This window comes from Zalophus californianus, chromosome X (assembly GCF_009762305.2).
Source record: "Zalophus californianus isolate mZalCal1 chromosome X, mZalCal1.pri.v2, whole genome shotgun sequence".
Lineage (NCBI taxonomy): Eukaryota > Metazoa > Chordata > Mammalia > Carnivora > Otariidae > Zalophus > Zalophus californianus.
In genome coordinates, this window is record NC_045612.1 from 94,191,350 (window position 1) to 94,210,916 (window position 19,567).

The window sequence follows — 19,567 nt, forward strand, 5'->3', positions numbered from 1 at the left end:
GCAGGGGTGAGGGGGAGCGGGAGAGGGACAAGCAGACTTCCCGCAGAGCAGGGAGCCCAACGCCAGGCTCCATCCCAGGACCCTGGGATCATGACCTGAGCCAAAGGCAGACGCTTAACCGACTGAGCCACCCAGGCGCCCCAAAGAGTTACTCTCTTAACTTCCAAATATATAATTCAGTATTATTTGTACATTATATCCCCAGGACTAATTCATTTTATAACTGCGTTTGCCCCCTTTGACTCCCTTCACCCATTTTACACACACACACCCATTCCCTACCTCTGGCAACCACCCATCTGTTGTATGTATCTCTGAAATTGGTGGGGTTTTTTGTTTGTTCATTTTAAAGATTTTATTTTTAAGTACTATCTACATCCAACGTGGGGCTTGAACTCACCAGAGTCACATGCTCTTCTGACCAAGCCAGCCAGGCGCCCCTGGTTTTTTTGTTTTTGTTTTTAGATTCCATCTACAGGTGAGATCATATGGTATTTGTCTTTCTCTGAGTTAGTTCACTTAGCATCATGCCCTCAAGGTCCATCCATGTTGTTGCAAATGACAAGATTTCTTTCTTGTTTATGATCTAATGATGCTCAATCGTGTGTGTGTACATACATACACGTATCTACATCTGTATCTATGACATCTTCTTTAAGCATTCATCCATCCGTGGACACTTGGGTTGCCTCCGTATCTTGGCTATTGTAAATAATACTGTGATGAACATGGGGCTGAAGATATTTTTTGAGTTAATGTTTTCGTTTTCCTTGGATAAATACCCAGAAGTGGAATTGCTGGGGCGCCTGGGTGACTCAGTTGGTTAAGCGACTGCCTTCGGCTCAGGTCATGATCCTGGAGTCCCGGGATCGAGTCCCGCATCGGACTCCCTGCTCAGCGGGGAGTCTGCTTCTCCCTTGGACCCTCCCCCCCTCATGCCCTCTCTCTATCTCATTCTCTCTCTCAAATAAATAAATAAAATCTTTAAAAAAATTTAAAAAAAAAAGAAGTGGAATTGCTGGATCACATGGTAGTTCTAGGTTTAAATTTTGAGGAACCTTCACACTATTTTCCACAGTGGCTGCACCAGTTTGTGTTCTCACCAACACTGCGTGAGGGGTCCCTCTACTCCAGTCCTCATGCCATATCATTTTTAGATCCTTTTTCTGCATTAACTTTTTGATCCAGAAGCCTTGCCTTAAGCACACTGCTTTGGTTGCTGGTGCTCTTACTGTTTCCTCACGGGTGCCAAAACCACCCTCATCTCACTCAGGTGAGATAGGAGCAAAGATGGCTGTCTGACAAAGTGTTCCCATCTCCCCAATTACAATAGAGTCTCCAGTAAACTCTGACGTATTGTTAAGATCAAGGCCTCAAAGATAAATGCTACCCCGGAAGCTGCATGTACCCTTTCTACTTATATCCCATTGGCCAAAACTTGATTATAGGATTCTACAGCTGTATCTACCTGCAAGGAAAGTTGAAAACTGTAATTTTTATTTAGGTGGCCATGTATCTAGCTGAGAAATGAACCATTCAAAGAGGACAAAGAGGAGGGGTGCCTGGGTGGCTCAGTCGGTTAAGTGTCTGCCTTTGGCTCAGGTCATGGTCTCAGGGTCCTGGGATTGAGTCCTGCTTTGGGCTCCCTGCTCAGTGGGGAGCCTGCTTCTCCCTCTCCCTCCGCTGCTCCCCCTGCTTGTACTCTCTCTCTCTGTCAAATAAATAAAAAAATCTTAAAAAAAAAAAAAGAGCACAAAGAGGAGAAGGGATGCCATGGAGCAACTGAAGTCTCTGCTGTATCAGTTAGCTAAGAGCTGCCTAACAAACCATCCCCGAAGTCAGGAGCCTAAAACAACTATTGTTTTATTTCTCACAACTCTATGGGTTAGGAATTTGGGGCAAGGGGAAGTGGGGTGGGTGTATGAATCATCTCTGCTCCACATGTTGGCTGAGACTAGAGAACCCAAATACCCACACAATTGATGACTCACCTGGGGTGGTTCAAAGAGCTGGGGGATGAGTAGGATGTTTAGACCTCTGTCTTCTCATGGTGCTGGCAAGATTCACTAATATATCTGGGGAGCTTGGTTCTCCTCCAAGTGGTCTCTCTCTCCCGCCCAGATAGCCCCGGCTTCTATACACGGTAGCTGGAAATTCCCTCAAGCAAAAATGGGAGCCACAAGGCCCCTTGAGCCCTAGACTCAGACCCTCCCCCACAACCATGTGACTTCGGTCACATTCTTTTAGTATACGTGCTGCCGAAGGGAGCACTCAGTCACATTCTTTTTATCAAAAATGCCATGGCCAGCTCAGATTTAAAAGAGTAGAGAAATAATTCTACTTCCTGATGGAAGGAGCACTGCAAAGACATTTTGCCAAGGGGTGTAAACACCGGGAGAAACAATTCATTGGGAACTATTTTTTAGAAACTACTACGCCAGTGGGAGCGGAAGGCCACCAGGACACCGTACGCACGCACGTCCGTGCCACACGCATCTCAATGCGCTATGTCGGGGACGCCACCTCCTTGGTGTCGTGACTTTCGGACGCCACAGTCGCCATTTTGCTTGCAAAAAGCACTACTGTTAGGTGGGAGTTGGGGATCAGTCGTGTCACAGTTGGTATGGCTACCGCTGATTCAACGCAGATGCTGCGAGTGGCGGTGGTATGCTCGAGCAACCAGAACCGGAGCATGGAGGCGCACAACATCCTCAATAAAAGGGGGTTCCGTGTCCGTTCCTTTGGAACGGGAACCCACGTGAAGCTCCCGGGACCAGCACCCGACAAGCCAAATGTTTATGATTTTAAAACTACCTACGACCAGATGTACAAGGATCTCATTCGGAAGGATAAAGATCTCTACACGCAGAATGGCATTTTACATATGCTGGATAGAAATAAGAGGATCAAGCCCCGCCCGGAAAGGTTCCAGAATTGTAAGGATGTTTTCGATCTGATCCTTACCTGCGAAGAGAGAGTGTACGATCAGGTGGTGGAAGAGATGACTTCGAGAGAGCAAGAAACCTGCCAGCCGGTGCATGTGATCAACGTGGATATCCAAGACAACCTTGAAGAAGCCACCCTGGGGGCATTCCTCATCTGTGAGCTGTGCCAGTGCCTTCAACACACTGACGACATGGATAACGACATCGACGAGCTGCTGCAGGAGTTCGAAGAAAAGAGCGGCAAAGCCTTCCTGCACACGGTCTGCTTCTACTAACCGGCCTGACCTGGCCTGGCTTTGGGCCCACCGCCCACCCTCAAGAAGCCATCTTTCTGAGCTTCCTTTTGTTAGTACGTTGAACCTCCTGATGTTTGACTTTACTTATAGGTACTCTCCTGGCGGCGGGTGGCTAGTATACGCAATAAATTGTAGTTACTAAATGAGAAGATACACAGCAACGCCAGATTAAAAACTGAAGTTTTTTTTTTCCGCCCACTTTTACTTGTGAGGGGGATGGTGATTATAAAGTTTTTTTTTCTTTAATCCCGCCCCCCAAAAAAACAATGGTTCGTAGTACATTTATCCCGTATTAACTATGGTTTTCACTGTGGTTCCTTCCCCTTCCCCCCAACTTTCTGAAAGGTACAAGTAACCTGAATAAAGTAATGGGTTTTATCTTATTAGAAAAGAACTTGCAATTGTCTAGTAAATATATGCTGCCGGTAAAAAAAAAGGGGGGGGGGGAGTGGAGAGCGCCTGGGTGGCTCAGTTGCTTAAGTGGTTAAGTGCTTGACTCTTGATTTTAGCACAGGTCATGATCTCAGGGTGGTGGGCTCAAGTCCCCATGTGGGGCTTTAGTCTAAGCTTGGAGCCTGCTAGGGATTTTATCTCTCTCTCCCTCTCCTGTTCCCCAAACTGCCCCCCTTGTATGCTGTTTCTCTCTAAAAAAAAAATAATAATCTACCAAAACTGCCATTGGGGGTGTATTAGTTCACTTGGGCTGAGGTAAGAATATACCACACACGGGGTGGGGGGGGGAAGCAGAGAGGGAGAGAGGGGTTAGGTGGGGTGGCATGGGGGGAGAGAGGCGGGGGGCAGAGGGGAAGGGGCGGCAGGCGTGGGGGTAGGGGACTTGGGTCCGGAGGGGGCAAGGGGCAGGGGAACGGAGGGTGCAAGGGAGGAGGGAGGGGGAGGGGGGCGGCAGGGGTAGGGGGCACGTGGCGGGAGGAGGGTGAGGGGGCAGGGGACCAGAGGGGGCGAGGGGGGCGGGGACCAGAGTGGGAGAGGGGCGGTGGGGGGTGAGAGGGAAGGGGGGCAGGGGTGGGGGGAAGAGGTGTGGCAGGAGGGAGGGGGCTGAAGACGCGGGGTAGGGGGCATGAGGTGGAAAGGGGCAGGGGGAGGGTGCAGGGGAAGGGAGGGTGCAGGAGGGGGGCGGAGGGGGTGGCGGGGGAGAGGGGCACGGGCGGGGGGGGGGCAGGGGGGACGGAGGCAGCAGGCATGGGGGTGAGAGGGAAGGAGAGAGAGGGGCGGCAGGGGAGGGGGAGCAGGGGGACGAGAGGGGTGGGGGGAGAGGGTGGCAGGGGCAACAGGGTGGGGAGGGCGGGGGACGGGGGAGGGGGCGGCAGGCGCGGGGGGGGGGGGGGGGGAGGAGGCATGGGTCAGGAGAGGGCAGGGAAACGAGGGGAGAGGGAGGGGGTGGGGGGGCGGAGAAGAAGAGGGGTGGTGGGGGAGGGGTGAACAGGGGGATGACAGGGGTGGGGTGGCGTAGGGGAGGGGGTGGGGCAGAGGGGGTAAGGGGGCGGCAGGCGCGGGGGGGGGGGGGTAGGGGGCATGGGTCCGGAGGGGGCGCGGGGGGGGGGCGGAGGAAGGGAGGGGGTGAGGGGGGCCGTGGCGGCAGGGAGAGGGAGGGGGTGAAAGGGGAGCAGGGACCAGAGGGGGAGAGGGGCGGTGGAGGGGGTGAGAGGGAAGGGGGTCTGTGGTGGGGGGAAGAGGTGCGGCAGGGGGGAGGGGGCTGAAGGCAGGGTAGGGGGCAGGGTGCAGGGGAAGGGAGGGGGCAAGATGGAGTGGAGGGGGCACGGGCAGGGGTGGGCAGGGGGATGGGGGCAGCAGGCATGGGGGGAGGGGGAGGGAGGGGGCGGTGGCTTAAGCAGCAGAAATTTATTTCCTCACGGTTCTGAAGGCTGGAAGTCCAAGATCAAGGTGTCCTCAGCGTTGGTTTCCCCTGAAGCCTCTCTCCCTGGCTTGCAAAGGCCACACTCACTGTGTCCACACTTGAACTTTCCTCTTGTTACACTGTGGTTTATAAATAAGAAATAGGTATTTGAGCTCCATCCCCATTTCTGGCACAGAGCTCCTAAAACTACTGGAGTTTTCTAAGTCACGAGAGCCATAAAGGTGTCCTTTTTTAGGTTCCTGAGGTGACTTTGGAACTCCACTTAAGGATGGGGGCTGGTTGCCAGGGCACCCAAGCATGTGACTGGAGGCTTGAGACTTTCAGTTCCCCTTCAGCCCCAACCTCTGCAAGGGCGGAGGGGCTGGAGGGTCAATCAACAGTTAATGGCTCCCAATTTAATCCATCTTGCCTATGTAACGAAGCCTTCAGAAAAACCTAAATGGACAAGGTTTGGAGAACTTCCAGGTCGGTCAATCAGAATACATCAGGTGCCACTGTTTGGGGACCCAAACTCCACAAGGAGAGAAGCTCTTTTTTGGGGGGATCTCAGCTTAATCTCTTCATCTGGCTGTTGATTTGCATACCTTAGTATCCTCCGTAATGAACCAGCAGTCTAATAAGCAAAACATCCGAGGTCTGTGAGCAGCTCTAGCAAATGAATTGAAGCCAAGGAGGGCGTTGTTGGAACTTCCAACCTACAGCCAGTTGGCCAGAAACACAGGTGACAGCTGGGCTTGTGAGCGGCATCTGAAGTTGGGGTGGGGGCGGTTTTGTGGGACAGAGCCCTTCACCTGTGGGATCCAATGCTATCTCCAGAGAGTGTCAGAATTGAGTTGAACTGTAGGACCCCAGCTGGTGTCTAAGAGTTGCTTGGTGGTGTGGGGGAAAACCCATACACTGCAATTGGTGACCAGAATCCTTACCTCTGGGCTCACACATCCTTTGTGTCTCTTCCTCTTACAAGAACACCAGTCAGATAGGATTAAGGCTCCATCCCTTCACGTCATTTAAACTTAATTACCTCTTTAAAGGCCCCATCTCCAAATACAGTCACACTGGGGCTAGGGTTTCAACATAGGAACTTTGGGAGGACACAATTCAATTGATAATGGGGGTACTATATTAAGTTTGATCAATTATTTACACTACATAGCACTGCTTATGAACTAGTCTTATGGAGACTGAAAATTTCCTCTTGAATTCCACCAAGTAAATACCAGTGCCTTGGTCTGGTTATATATGTACATTTCAGGGATTTGAAAGAAACCACGCATTAAACACATTTTTATACTTTTTCTAAAGAAGCATAATAGTCTACTTAGGATGTAGAACGCTGGAAAGAACACCCTTGTAACAACAACAAAAAATCTGGATAATCTGAAAATCACAACTTTCCTTGAGCTCATCAGAGAGCTGAGGTCACAGGACACCCACTGACCTGAACTCTAAGGAAAGACAGGTGCCTTAGTGAGATAAGGTGAGATAAGAGTGGGCGCTGGGGCGCCTGGGTGGCTCAGTCGTTGAGCGACTGCCTTCGGCTCAGGTCATGATCCCGGGGTCCTGGGATCGAGCCCCGCATTGGGCTCCCTGCTCCGCGGGGAGCCTGCTTCTCCCTCTCCCGCTCCCCCTGCTTGTGTTCCCTCTCTCGCTGTGTCTCTCTCTAATAAATAAATAAAATCTTAAAGAAAAATAAATAAATAAAAGTGGGGCACCTGACTGGGTCAGTTGGTAGAGCATCTGACTCTTGAGCTTGGAGTTGTGAGTTCAAGCCCCACATCTGGTGTAGAGATCACTTTATATATGTATATATATTATATATTAAAGTAAAAGAGAATTAGGAAAAGGATTTTAAAAATCACTTGTTTGAGGTTTGGCATTTTGACACTTAAGAAATGCAATAAAGGTGGGGGCGCCTGGGTGGCTCAGTCGTTAAGCGTCTGCCTTCGGCTCAGGTCGTGATCCCAGGGTCTTGGGATCGAGCCCCGCATCGGGCTCCCTGCTCAGTGGGGAGCCTGCTTCTCCCTCTGCCTGCCGCTCCCCCTGCTTGCGCTCTGTCTCTGACAAATAAATAAATAAAATCTTAAAAAGAAAAAAAAAAACCAAAAAGGTAAAATGTAAGATGTGGCCGAGGAACTGGTAGTATGCTCTTATAAAGTCTTAAAATGGGATATTATTTGAAGGTAGATGCTAATTAATTACTGTAAACCCCAAGGCAACTGTTAAAAAAAATTTTTTTACAGCATTAAATGGTGTAACATGCTGTCCTGGATTCCTGGATTGTCTGTCAGCTACTTAACACTATTCCCCCGTCAATGCTCTCCCAAGTATGGCAGCATCCGGAGGCTTAGGGACTACATCTTCCATCATTCCATGCCAAACGGGTTGCTAATTAGATTCTACCAATAATCTATCATTACTCATGGTAGTGATATTCGATCAAGTCGCTGTGAACACCGAGTTAGTGGATACTGACCCATTGCTTCCAGTGGAAATACAGGTTTAGGTTCCGGAGTCTTTGCGCAAAACATTTTTGAGAACTGATCAATATATAACCTTGTTTTACGTGTGTTTCTGTTTAAAGACACCTTATTTAATATATATCATTGATTCGTTAGCACTGAATTTATGGCCAACAGCCCTATAACTCCAGCCTGAATGAAGCTTATCCAACACGCGTATCTTCTCCATAAGGCACATCACAGCCTCTTTGGCACTACACTTGGGGGCCATTTTAAATAGCAAAGTCACCAACAAAAAGCACAAAAATGTGACAAACATAGTTCTAAGAGTGCCTGGGTGGCTCAGTTGGTTGGGCGACTGCCTTCGGGTCAGGTCATGATCCTGGAGTCTCAGGATCGAGTCCCGTGCTGGGCTCCCTGTTCAGCAGGGAGTCTGCTTCTCTCTCCGACCCTCCCTGCTCTCACTCTCTCTCTCTTGCTCAAATAAATAAATAAAATCTTTAAAAATAAAAACCCAAAAACTCAGTTCTAAATAGACACGAACAGGACACCTGTTTACAGGATGAGAGCAGAAACAAGATGTCGGAGTATCGCCTTGTGCCCTCTCTGCTGGGAGAAGGTGCACCGGGTGACTCAAGTTTCTCACTCATCTGTACAAATCCATGAATCCCCGTGAACAGACCGTTGAGTATTGATTTGGGCGTTATGAATACATTTTAGCGAGTCAGCAAATCTGCAAAAAGGGAACCCACAGATAACCAGCATCTCCTGTTTTTGCACAAGACTTGGAAGGCCAAAGGGAAGCCAAAGCCATAATTATTACTGCTTGTCCCCAAACAACAGGCAGACCCAAAGGGCACAGCAAGTGGACATTTTTGTGGCCACGGCCAGGCACTTCCCTGAGAATCACCTACCTTGGTCTTGCTGGCAGGTGCGCCACTCACCGCACTCTCTGATGCTCTGGAAGTTCGGAGAAAATCTGAGAGTTGGTATCGGCTTTCCTAAACCTTTGCTCTTCCAGCTCAGCCAACTGTTTTATGAGCCCATCTCCAGAATGAAATCCGTTTCCATTTAAAACGGAGAATGCCGTGTGCTTGCCTGGCCAAACCCTGACTAATACACATTCTCTTTAAAAACCTACAGCTCAGGGGAAGACTGGAGTACGTCTGAAATGTCCAACTTTGTGCAACTTGTCACAGCTAGGCATTTGCCAGTAAGGCTGGGTGTGACCTAATTCAAACTCAAGGGCTTTTCGAGTCACTTCGGCCTCTTCCTCGAGGAGGGGTGTGTGACAACAGAACTGCTTTGTCTTCAAAAGTGCTGTCCCACTTCCTATTTATACTTTCCAGGGTAAACCCTTCTCTTAGGCCACTAAGACACCGCGACAAGGATTTGTGTGCCAGTGATTTATGAAGGCAGCGCTTCCAGGAGGGACCAGTTAAGGCAGTGGGGGAAAGCAGCAGAGCAAGGTGAAGCCGGGTCTGGCCTGGCCTGACCTGGGGCGGGGGGGGGGGGGGGGGGGGGGGGGGGGGGGCAGCGGGGCCGCTGGCATGCAAATTACGCTTTGTTGTTCCTCCTGCCTCCAGGCAAGGGAGCTGGGCTCGCACACTCCAAATTTCCAGGTGAGGGCAGAGCACCTCTAGCAGTCCCAGGGCCGGCCTCGGAAGAGGCTCTCACTGGCCGGCTGTTAGCCGCAAAGGCACGGAAGTCAGAGAAGCAGCACCTAGAAACTGTAAGAAGGATCCAAAAAGGGCTGTGGGGAAAACCCACGGTGTCTGCCCCACCCTTTCTTTCACGAAATGGAGAAGTCAGGACAACTGAGTGATTAAGCCCAAGACCCGGGAGCCATTCTGACTTGAGTTTAAATCCCAGCTGTGGCAGATGCTGAGTTGCCCCTAATATCCATTCTTTTTAATACAGAAGTTCTGATTGTCAGCTAGGCCGTGGCTGGGCATAAAAGCCAGATTGCCCAGCCTCCCTAAAAGCCATGTGTGCCCAATGTGACGTGAGCAGTGGTTTGGGGTGTGACTTCCATGAAGTGTCTTTAAATGCAAGGAAGCACTTCTTTGAACTTCCTCTTTTTTTTTCTTTTTTTCTTTTTTTTAAGTAGGCTCTATGCCCAATGTGGGCCTGGAACTCATGACCTCGAGATCAAGAGTGAACTCACGACCCTGAGATCAAGAGTCACATAGCTCTACCAACTGAGCCAGCCAGGCACCCCAACCCTCCTTCCTTCTGCTGCCTGAAGCATGGTCCTGAAGGCTGGTGTGCAAGCAGCCATTTTGAGCCATGAGGCAGAGATAGAGTTGCCAAATTGAGCAAATTAAAATATATTTTTTTAAGATTATTTTATTTGGGGCACCTGGGTGGCTCAGTCGTTAAGCGTCTGCCTTTGGCTCAGGTCATGATCTCAGGGTCCTGGGATCAAGCCCCACGTTGGACTCCCTGCTCAGCGGGAAGCCTGCTCCTCCCTCTCCCACTTCCCCTGTTTGTGTTCCCTCTCTCGCTGTGTCGCTCTCTCTGTCAAATTTATTTGACCGAGTACAAGTAGGGGGAACAGCAGAGGGAGAGGGAGAAGCAGGCTCCCTGCTGAGCAGAGAGCCCAATGCGGGGCGCTATCCCAGGACCCCGGGATCACGACCTGAGCCGAAGACAGACGCTTCACCGACTGAGCCTCCCGGGCGTCCCTAAAATATTTTATTTTAAATTAATTTTTATTTAATTAAAAAAGTAAGAACTTAATTTTAATGTTTCATTTAATGATTTAATATGGCACAGGTCATACTTATACAAAAAAAATTCATCATTTATCTGAAATTACAGTTTAACTGGGTATCCTATATTTTATCTGGCAACCCCAGGCAGAGACCGTAAGTCGGAGAAGGCAGAATAACAAGACAGAGGGAATCTACATCGATTACGAAGCCGCCGTACCACAGTTAGTTAACCCGCTTACCTCCAGACTTTGTGTAAGAAAGTTTATCTTGGGGGCGCCTGGTTGGCTGAGTTAGAAGGAGATGCAACACTTGATCTCGGGGTCATGAGTTTGAGCCCCACATTGGGTGCCGAGTTTACTTATAAATAAATAAATAAAAGTCTGAAGCAGTTGTGAAGGTGAAATGTTACAAGCATTTCAAGCGGCCAGAGAGCTTTGGCAGCTCGCAGGAAGTGTGAGCTGGTCCTGACGCGCTGGGCTCCGTGTCTCGCTTGTAAATCATCACCAGTCCTCTTCCCCAACCCAGGCAAAATCACTGCGCCAAGTCCGGGCTTGCGTCTTCGCCCCGGAAGACCACATTCTACCCTTTTCTGAGGGCCCCACGCCTCCTGATTTACAGAAACCACTACTGGGCATCGCTATTGGTACCCGTAGGAAGTGGCTTCTGAATCTATTTCCTCTCAGTCATTTTTGTAGGGATCGCAAAAAGAAAAAAAAAAAAAATACAAAGAAACTGTGACTGAATGTGCAACCTTAAGTCCTCCACAGATAAATCTTTCTATCTGCCCTTGGAATTAGACACAAGAAGAAAACCGCTGGGTGTGTTCTCACCTTCCCTCTAAATTTAGAAATCTGAAAACATTGTTCATTATGCCAGATATTTGGTGCCTTCCTTGCAGACCTGGAGGTTGAGAATTGAATCGAGACACTTTCTTGCCTGAGAAGAGTATATGGAACGTTAGACAGTAATCCCTAGGGAAACTCCAGGGCGAGATTTTTCCTTCGGAGAGAACCAGCTGAACCAGGGTAGGATCTCAGGCCTCGCTCAATCCCTCCGACAGACTACAGGTGTCCATCTCCAACATTCCGACAGGCCCCGTATGGGTCCCTTCGAAGTCAAGCGAATTCTGTCCCAAAGGCAAGGGGAGAGCCCACCCAGGTCTGACAACTTGTAGATTTCCTCCTGTCAGCGTATTCTAATGGCCTGATTAGCAATTCTATTGTATTTAATTTGCACCCAGGGTAATTCACTGTCAGCCAGAAGAGCCATCAGCATGAAAAATGGCACCAAAATTAAAAACCAATAGTCAAATTTCAGTTGGAATGAGCTCTCTTGGCATAATGATGAAGAAGGATTAACTGGAGTGGTAGGTCCAGCCCACGGGGTGTGAGCAGTTGCGAACTGGCTGCCGGGAATTTGAGCCAGGGCCTTTCTGCATCGTGGGAAACGAGCAGCCAAGTTAGAAAATAGAGAGAGAAAGATGGGTTGGTCCAGACCAACAGTCAAGCCGAGTGCCTGCTTGCCATCTCTTAGCTCACTGTAGTGGTTTCAAAATACATCCCCAGATTCTTTGACAGTCCTCCCATCAAAACGTGGAGGAATCTAGCCCCTTCCTCTGGAAGATGGGCTGGCCTTCCAGCCTCACATGGAACGAATAGAATACAGCAGAAGTGATACTACATGATTTCCAAGACTAGGTCATAAAAGGCAATACAGTTTCTGTCTGGTTCTCTTTCTTGGAAGCCCTGAGCTTATGCATAAGGAGTCCTGCTGTCCTGAGTGGCCATGTTGGAAAGGCCATGGGGAGAGGCCACCTAGAAATAGAGAGGGAGATCCAGAGGACCCTAGCTGGTCCACCCCTAGCTGTGAGAGTCTTCCCAGCCCAAGAATCAGACCTGTGAGTGAAGAAGTCTTTGATGACTCCAGACCTGGCCACCAAGTCACTGCAACCTAAGAGACCCCTGGCTGAGCCCAGTCAAGCCCCAGATTTGTGAGCAGTGTACATGATTGTTATGGTTTTAAACCACTGTTCTGGAGTGGTTTGTTATGTGGTAATAGCTAAGCAGAACACCCAGCATCCTTTAGTCTTCCTGCTTCTGGCCCCACTGTTTGTTCTTCCTGGTGCCCACAGGGATCCCTGGTCGAGGGCACCCACCCCACATCCGGACTGACGTCCAGTCCACTCACTGTCTCCATTAGCCTGGCCCAACACTTAGCAAACAAGCCAGGACTCCAAGGAATAAATCCCACCCCACCCCACCCCCCGGACTTTTCACCTAACCATGTGTCATGTGGCAAGGACAAGTGTCTCACCCATTTGGGAGGCATCCCCTGGTTTGGGTTAATACTGGGGAAACAAATGGCCTGCCCCCCCATTTAGAGAAGCTCAGAGCTGAGCTCCTCTCCCTGAAACCTCTCCCAACCCCAGCAGCCAGGGGGCCTCAAGACTTTGAATCTGAAGCAAATATAATAAAGAGGCAGGGACAATGACACCATTCATGGCAACGTCAAGGGTCCCGTAGTAAAGTATCCTACAGAGGCTGTGTGTGTGTTGGGGGGAGTGGTGCTAGCAAGTCAGTCCCCCCCCCAAGAGTGTTTTTAGTTATGAGTCCTGCTACCTTCCCCCAAGTGTGGACTATCTCATACCTTCCAGAAATCTCTTTCCTATTGAAGTTGGCTATCATTGGTTTCAGTTGCTTGAAATCGAGAAGCCTGACTCAAAGCACCCTCACCCTAGCTGTGCCCGGAATACGAGTCTAAAATTAGCAAGAGGTAGGTGGCGCCTGGGTGGCTCAGTCGTCAAGCGTCTGCCTTCGGCTCAGGTCATGGTCCCAGGGTCCTGGGATCGAGCCCCACATCGGGCTCCCTGCTCCGCGGGAAGCCTGCTTCTCCCTCTCCCACTCCCCCTGCTTGTGTTCCCTCTCTCGCTGTGTCTCTCTCTGTCAAATAAATAAATAGAATCTTAAAAAAAAAAGATAAATAAATAAAATTAGCAAGAGGCACTGAGCTCCTCCAGGCCCCCATTAGGGAGGCCGCCAAAGCTACGGGGGTCCAAGACCACGGTGAGCCATGTTACACATTCCGTTCACCCCACTGGCTTTGGCAGAGAAACTAACCAGAGGTAACCTTTGCAAATTATATTCATTAGAGGGTCATACATCATTACGCAGGATTATCCAACATAAAAGTAATGTATTCTATCTAGATTAAACCTTCCTGTGAGTGTGCCCACAATACGCACAGACGCACACACGCACATTTCTTTGGGGTAGAGGTTAAAGGCCACGGTCCTAGGAGAGTCCAATATTGGTGTCATAGGCCTGTGGGGCACGTACGACCATTGTTACCACCCACAGTACCCTCCCTCTTACGACCCAATGCTTCTAGACCCAAATTTCAAATGGCAGTCCCTGAATTTCTTCACCTGGGGGCTTCCGCTGGTCACCCAAGCAGCTCTGCCTGCCCCTGTGGCCGACTGACGGGTGGGGATTAATGCCCCTCCCTGGGAATAGCCCCTAGTTAAGGACGAACACAAGGTGATAGATAAATACGCCAGCCTCATCTCTCAGTGGGGAGAGCTTGGGAGCCGGGGTTCCACACTGTCCCCTCGATGGAAATGACTGTTGCTCGAGCTGCCATAACAAAGTACCACAGACTGGGGGTGGGGGTGGGGGGGTGGGGGGTGGGGCTTAAACAAGAGAAACTTACTTTCCCACAGTCTGGAGGCTGGAAGCCCCAGACCAAAGTGTCAGCAGGGTTGGTTTTCCCTGAGGCCTCTCTCCTTGGTTTGCAGACAGCCACCTTCTCCCTGTGTCCTCGCGTGGTCTTCCCTCTGGGCGGGTCCGTGTCCTAATCTCCTCTCCTTATGGGGACACCAGTAAGAGTGGATGAGGGGCCTCCCTGATGACCTCATTTTAACTTCATTACCTCTTTATAGATACCATCTCCAAATACAGTCATATTCGGAGGTCCTAGGGGTTAGAACTTCAACGTATGAATTTGCAAGGGACACAATTCAGCTAACAGTTGCCCACAGAGCTACCTGGTCTGATCATGCAGCCTTTATTAGCTGTCTTCCGGCATAACCCCGGTCCCTTGTGCTCTCCAATCTTTGTCTTGGCTTGCTTCTAGGAGAACCCAAACTAAGACAGTATGGCCACTCCGTCCCTCTTACCCTCGGCTGCCTACGCTGTCCCCAGCGCCGGGTTCCTGTCAGGGCAAGTCTGGGGTCCCCACACGGCCTCTCCCCGGAGCTGGGAGCGAGTGCCTTCCAGCTCCCGAAGCTCAGGGGCTTACACTCTGCGGTGGAGAATTCCCTTCATGTGATAGGTTCCCCCAGCAGCTTTGCTGTTCATGCCTCGGCTGTGATTGGCTGCATGTAAATTAGCTAAACCTAATCCATTGATTCTAGTTACGATTAGTGCGCACACCGCATTCCCCACCCACCCCGGGCTGGCTGTAGGTTTGATACGGATATGCAAATTAGGCAACCCTAATTTGTTGATGCTGATAAGATGCAGGACAGAGCAGCCTCCCCTGTGTGGCGTTGATAAGGTACTGAGGCCGGAACTGGGATTCGGAGTCCCAGTTCATTCGCTCACACACTCCATAGACATGACCATCTCAGCACACCCAGGAGCCAGGACGCACTGGCTGAGAAATGGTGAGGGAGTCAGGACATCTAGGTGCCTGGTGGTACTCCTTGCCTTTGTATCAGTTGCTCGGGTGTTGCCCCAGCCTGTCAGTGTGACCCCACTGATGCGACCAAGAGACTTTGTTCCACAATCCTACCGCCTTTCAACTGTGTCATGTGATCCGGCTTAGAAAATGCACCCAGCCCCGCCCCCCAGCTCCTTTGTGACAAGCTTGCAAAGTGGAGGGAATGGGAGCTGTCCTCATCATCCTCAATATATTTCTCTTTTTTTTTAGTTTTTATTTAGTTTTTAGAAAGCTTTATTTATTTTAGGGGCATCTGGGTGGCTCAATCGGTTAAGCCTTGGCCTTCAGCTCAAGTCATGATCTCGGGGTCCTGGAATCGAGCCCCACATCGGGCTGTCTGCTCATCAGCCAGTCTGCTTCTTCCTCTCCCTCTGTGATCTCTCTCGCTCCCTCTCTAAAATAAATAAATAAGGGCGTGAGAGAGATCACAGAGGGAGAGGAAGAGAGAGAATCTCAAGCCGACTCCTAGCTGAGTACGAGCCCGATGGAGGGCTTGATCTCACAACCCTGAGATCAGGACCAGAGCTGAAACCAAGAATCCTAGTTCAACTGACTGCACCACCCAGGGTCCCCTTCATCCTCAATATATTTCTACTTTACTCCAGAGGGCTCAGAAACTTTGCCCATGGCCTCATGGCTCAGAGCCTGTGGGACGGGAACCAGAGCCCCAGCCTCTGTTCCCGGAGTCTGGTCCTCTCCCAGGTACCCCTGCACCCTTCTTTGATAAATGCTCAGCTGGCAATGCTGGGGCCACCCAGCCTCGGGCTGGGGAGCAGCGTGGGTGAAACGGGTGGGGAGGGGCCGGATCCTGGCAGGCCTGATTTCACCCCCACCCCCCACCCCAGTGTGGTTTTCAGTTGTGGCTTTTTCTCCAATCCTGACCTTGGCTCCTGGAGGCCCAGCTGTTTTCAATTGCAGGAGCTGGGGTGGGGGCGGGCAGGAGAGGTCCTATTCACACCAGATCTCAAGCATAGCGGGTGGAAGGGCAGGCCCTTGCCGAGCTGAGCTGAGAGCACTTCGGTGCCTCAGATGGATTTATTCAAAGTTCGTAATTACCCTGAAATCTCTTAAAATGAAAACATGATTGAAGAATTAAACCTGGTAAACAAATTAGTCAGAAAGAAAACCCCGCATAGCAAATGACAAAATCCAAAGATCCAATCCAGCAAATGAATGGGGCTGCGCAGTAACTGGTGGCGGGGGCTGCAGGCGGACCCCAGGGTCCTGGCAGAGGCGGGACTGGAGTCCCTGGCGGTCCCCCCGTGGGGTAGGGCAGGCTGGGCCCCAGGGCAGGTCAGTCTGGTGGCCAGGACCTGGGGAGGGACGGGCCCTGGGGCCTGCGGTCTGCAGCAGCTGCGTGGGAAGTGGTCATGGCCATGGCCGTGCTCAGGAGCCCTGCTCTGGCAGGGGGTGGGGGCTGGAGAGACAGGAGGCTGGCGGAGGCCTGGCTGCAGCCTCAGGCCGCATGGCTCTGTCTGCATGTGGGCTTTGGGGAGGGATGGTCTCTGGCCACCCGAGGAGCTGCTTCCATTTTCTGTGCCCCCCGCCCCCCACCTCACCTCTCATCAGGGAACCACTGGGAATGGGGATGGGGGCTGTGTGCTTGTTCAGACAGGACATGTTTTCTTTGTCTCTCTCTGAGTCAGACCTATTTCTCAGGAACTACTAACCACCCCCCCCCCGATTTGGGGCTTTTTCTAGACACGAAGGGGTGTCCTGATCACTACTGTTGTGTGACACCCCTCCCCAAAACGTAGTGGCATCAAACAGCCGTGTTCTAATGCTTCGATTCTGTGCGGCAGGAATTCACAGGGGACGGCAGGGACAGCTTGTCTCTGCTCCCGGATTTTCCGGGGCCTCAGCTGGGAAGGCTCCGTGGCTGGGGGTGACAGGACAGCCGGGGGCTGGTGGAGGGGGGGGCTGGAATCATCTGGAGGTAGGGGATGCTGTTTCAGCTACAGCTACTGATCAGGACACACCTACATGGGACTTCTCCCCTGGCCTGGGCTTCCCCCCAGCCTGGCAGCCTCAGGGCAATGAGATGGCCCACAGGGCAGCTCAGAGCTCCCAAGGCCAATGGCGTAAAAAGGGCAGATGCTGAGGATGCCTGGGTGGCTCAGTGGGTTAAGCGTCTGCCTTTGGCTCAGGTCGTGATCCCGGGGTCCTGGAATCGAGCCCCAAGTTGTCAGGCTCCGTGCTCAGTGGGGAGTCTACCCCTCCCCCTGCTTGTGCTCCCCCGCCCGTGCGCACCCTCTTTCAAATAAATAAAATCTTTTTTTTTTTAAAGAAGTCAAATGCTGCATTGCCTTTTCTGATGCACCACTGGAAGTCACGCAGCACCACTTCGTCACACTCTTTTGGTGACAAATGAGTCACAAGCCCGCCCAGATTTGGGGGGGTCAGTGACGTCACCTTGTAGTGGGAGGAGTGTCAAAGAGCCTGTGGCACATTGTAAAACCAGCACAAGGAGCTTCCTGCCGCTCCAGCTCTTCCTGGCAAAATTGCCTCATATTCTGCGGACAACAGATCCTCTTTCTTTTTTTTTAAAGATTTTATCTATTTATTTGACAGAGAGAGACACAGCGAGAGAGGGAACACAAGCAGGGGGAGTGGGAGAGGGAGAAGCAGGCTTCCCGCAGAGCAGGGAGCCCGATGCGGGGCTCGAACCCAGGACGCTGGGATCATGACCTGAGCCGAAGGCAGATGCTTAACAACTGAGCCACCCAGGCACCCCAGCAGATCCTCTTTCTTAGGTTCAGACCCCTGGTCCCCCTCTTCCCATCTGTAGCGAGGTGGATGGTGGCCTCCAAAAAGCTATGCCTACGTCCTAAGCCCTGGAACCTGGAAATGTGAGCTTATTTGGGAAAAGGGTCTTTGCAGATGTAATTAATCTTGAGAGATCATCCTGAATGTTCCAAGTGGCCCCTGGATCCAATGACGAGTGTCTTCGTAGGAGACACAGGGAGGAGGGACACACATGGAGAGAAAAGGTGATGTGACGTCAGAGGCCAAGATTGGAGGGATGCGGCCACAAGCCAAGGAACACCGGGAGTCACCAGAAGCCGGAAGACACGAGGAGGGATCCTCCCCTAGAACCTTCCGAGGGAGCACAGCCCTGCCTGACACCTCGATTGCAGACCGCTGGCCTCCAGAACTGAGAGACGATCTATTTCTGTCATCGTAAGGCCCCGGTGTGTGGTAACTTGTTACAGCTGCCCCAGGAAGCTAATACACCATCCATGGGACCTTGGCCAAGTGGCCTTACTTCACTGAGTCTCAGTGCAATGGGGATAAAAATAGTATCTGCCTCCCAGGGTTGCTGGGCAGACTGGTGAGATCACCTGTGGGAAGTGCTTAGCTCAGCAGTTGGCATGATTCTAGCATCACTATTATTAATAGTCATGTATGAGCAGGAGGGGGCCTATTTAAACAAACATTAGAAAGACAATGGAATGAAACAAAGGCAGGTGGGGGCACCTGGCTGGCTCCATTGGTAGAGCAAGGGACTCTTTGATCCCTGGGTCAAGAGCTCGAGCCCCAGGATGGGCATATGAGCCGGCTAAAAAAAAAAAAAAGAAAGAAAAAAGAAACAAACAAAGGCAAGTGGTAGCCTACTCTATTCAACTGCTACCTGCCGATGTCCGTTTTCCTATCACCTGCCTCCTGCCTTGGACTTCGGACCCTTTAGACGAGTTTGCCCGTGACCCTAGGACCCACCCTTTTGTGACATAGTCTGCCCCATCAGTTCTTTGTCTTCTGGTTAGCTCTCTCCTTTCCTGTCTTTCTCCAACGCTGCTTCTCTGCGCCCTTGACCCCACGCTTGGGGACGCAGGGTCTGCTGCCAGGAGTTCTCTTGGCTTCAGAGATGTCTACACCATCTAAACTCCCCACCTAGACTGGGAAGGTCTCGGGGGGAGCCCTGCTTCTTCTGATTTCAGCTACCATTCCCATATATATCAAGGCAGATTGGCCACGAGTTGGCCACAGTTCAGGCTGGGCGGTGGGATCATGCGGGATGGTTATGCTGTTCTTACTACTTCTGTGTCTGTTTGAAATTGTTCATAACAAAGCCTTATAATAAATACATGGCGACTGTGTAGCCGGTCGGGTTCCCCAGGAGGCAGACTCTGAGGTGGAGCTCAAGGTGCAGGGTGTTCATTCAGGTGCTCATGGCACTGACCGCTGCCGGAGGGAATCGGGGAGCAAGATGGGGCAGAGGGAAGCACGGCAGCCTCCGTGGCCCTGTCCCCAGGCCCCGGGGGAGCCCTGGAGCTGGACCCACCCTCAGAACTGCATCATTCCTATTGCTTCCGGAGGAAATCACCACCGGCTTTACTGCCTTCCAACACCAGAAGTTTATTCTCTTACAGTTCTGGAGGTCGGATATCTAAAATCAACACGTCAGCAGGACTGCATTCCTTCTGGAGGCTTCAGAGGAGAATCTGTTCACTTGGTTTTTTTCTAGCTTCCGGAAGCTACCTGCATTCCCTGGCTCTTGGCCCCTCCCTCCCTCTTCAGAGGCAGCAGGCACTTCACTCTGACCTCTGGTTCCCTT

At 51.3% G+C, this 19,567-nt stretch overlaps 1 protein-coding gene across 1 annotated transcript; it reads left to right on the forward strand.

Moving 5' to 3' along the window:
* The first annotated feature begins 2,511 nt into the window (after positions 1–2,511).
* Positions 2,512–3,658, forward strand: LOC113930261 (RNA polymerase II subunit A C-terminal domain phosphatase SSU72-like). The gene has a single exon (XM_035725380.1). It carries the CDS (start codon positions 2,624–2,626, stop codon positions 3,218–3,220), a length of 597 nt encoding a protein of 198 aa, XP_035581273.1. The 5' UTR covers positions 2,512–2,623; the 3' UTR covers positions 3,221–3,658.
* Positions 3,659–19,567: the final 15,909 nt, after the last annotated feature.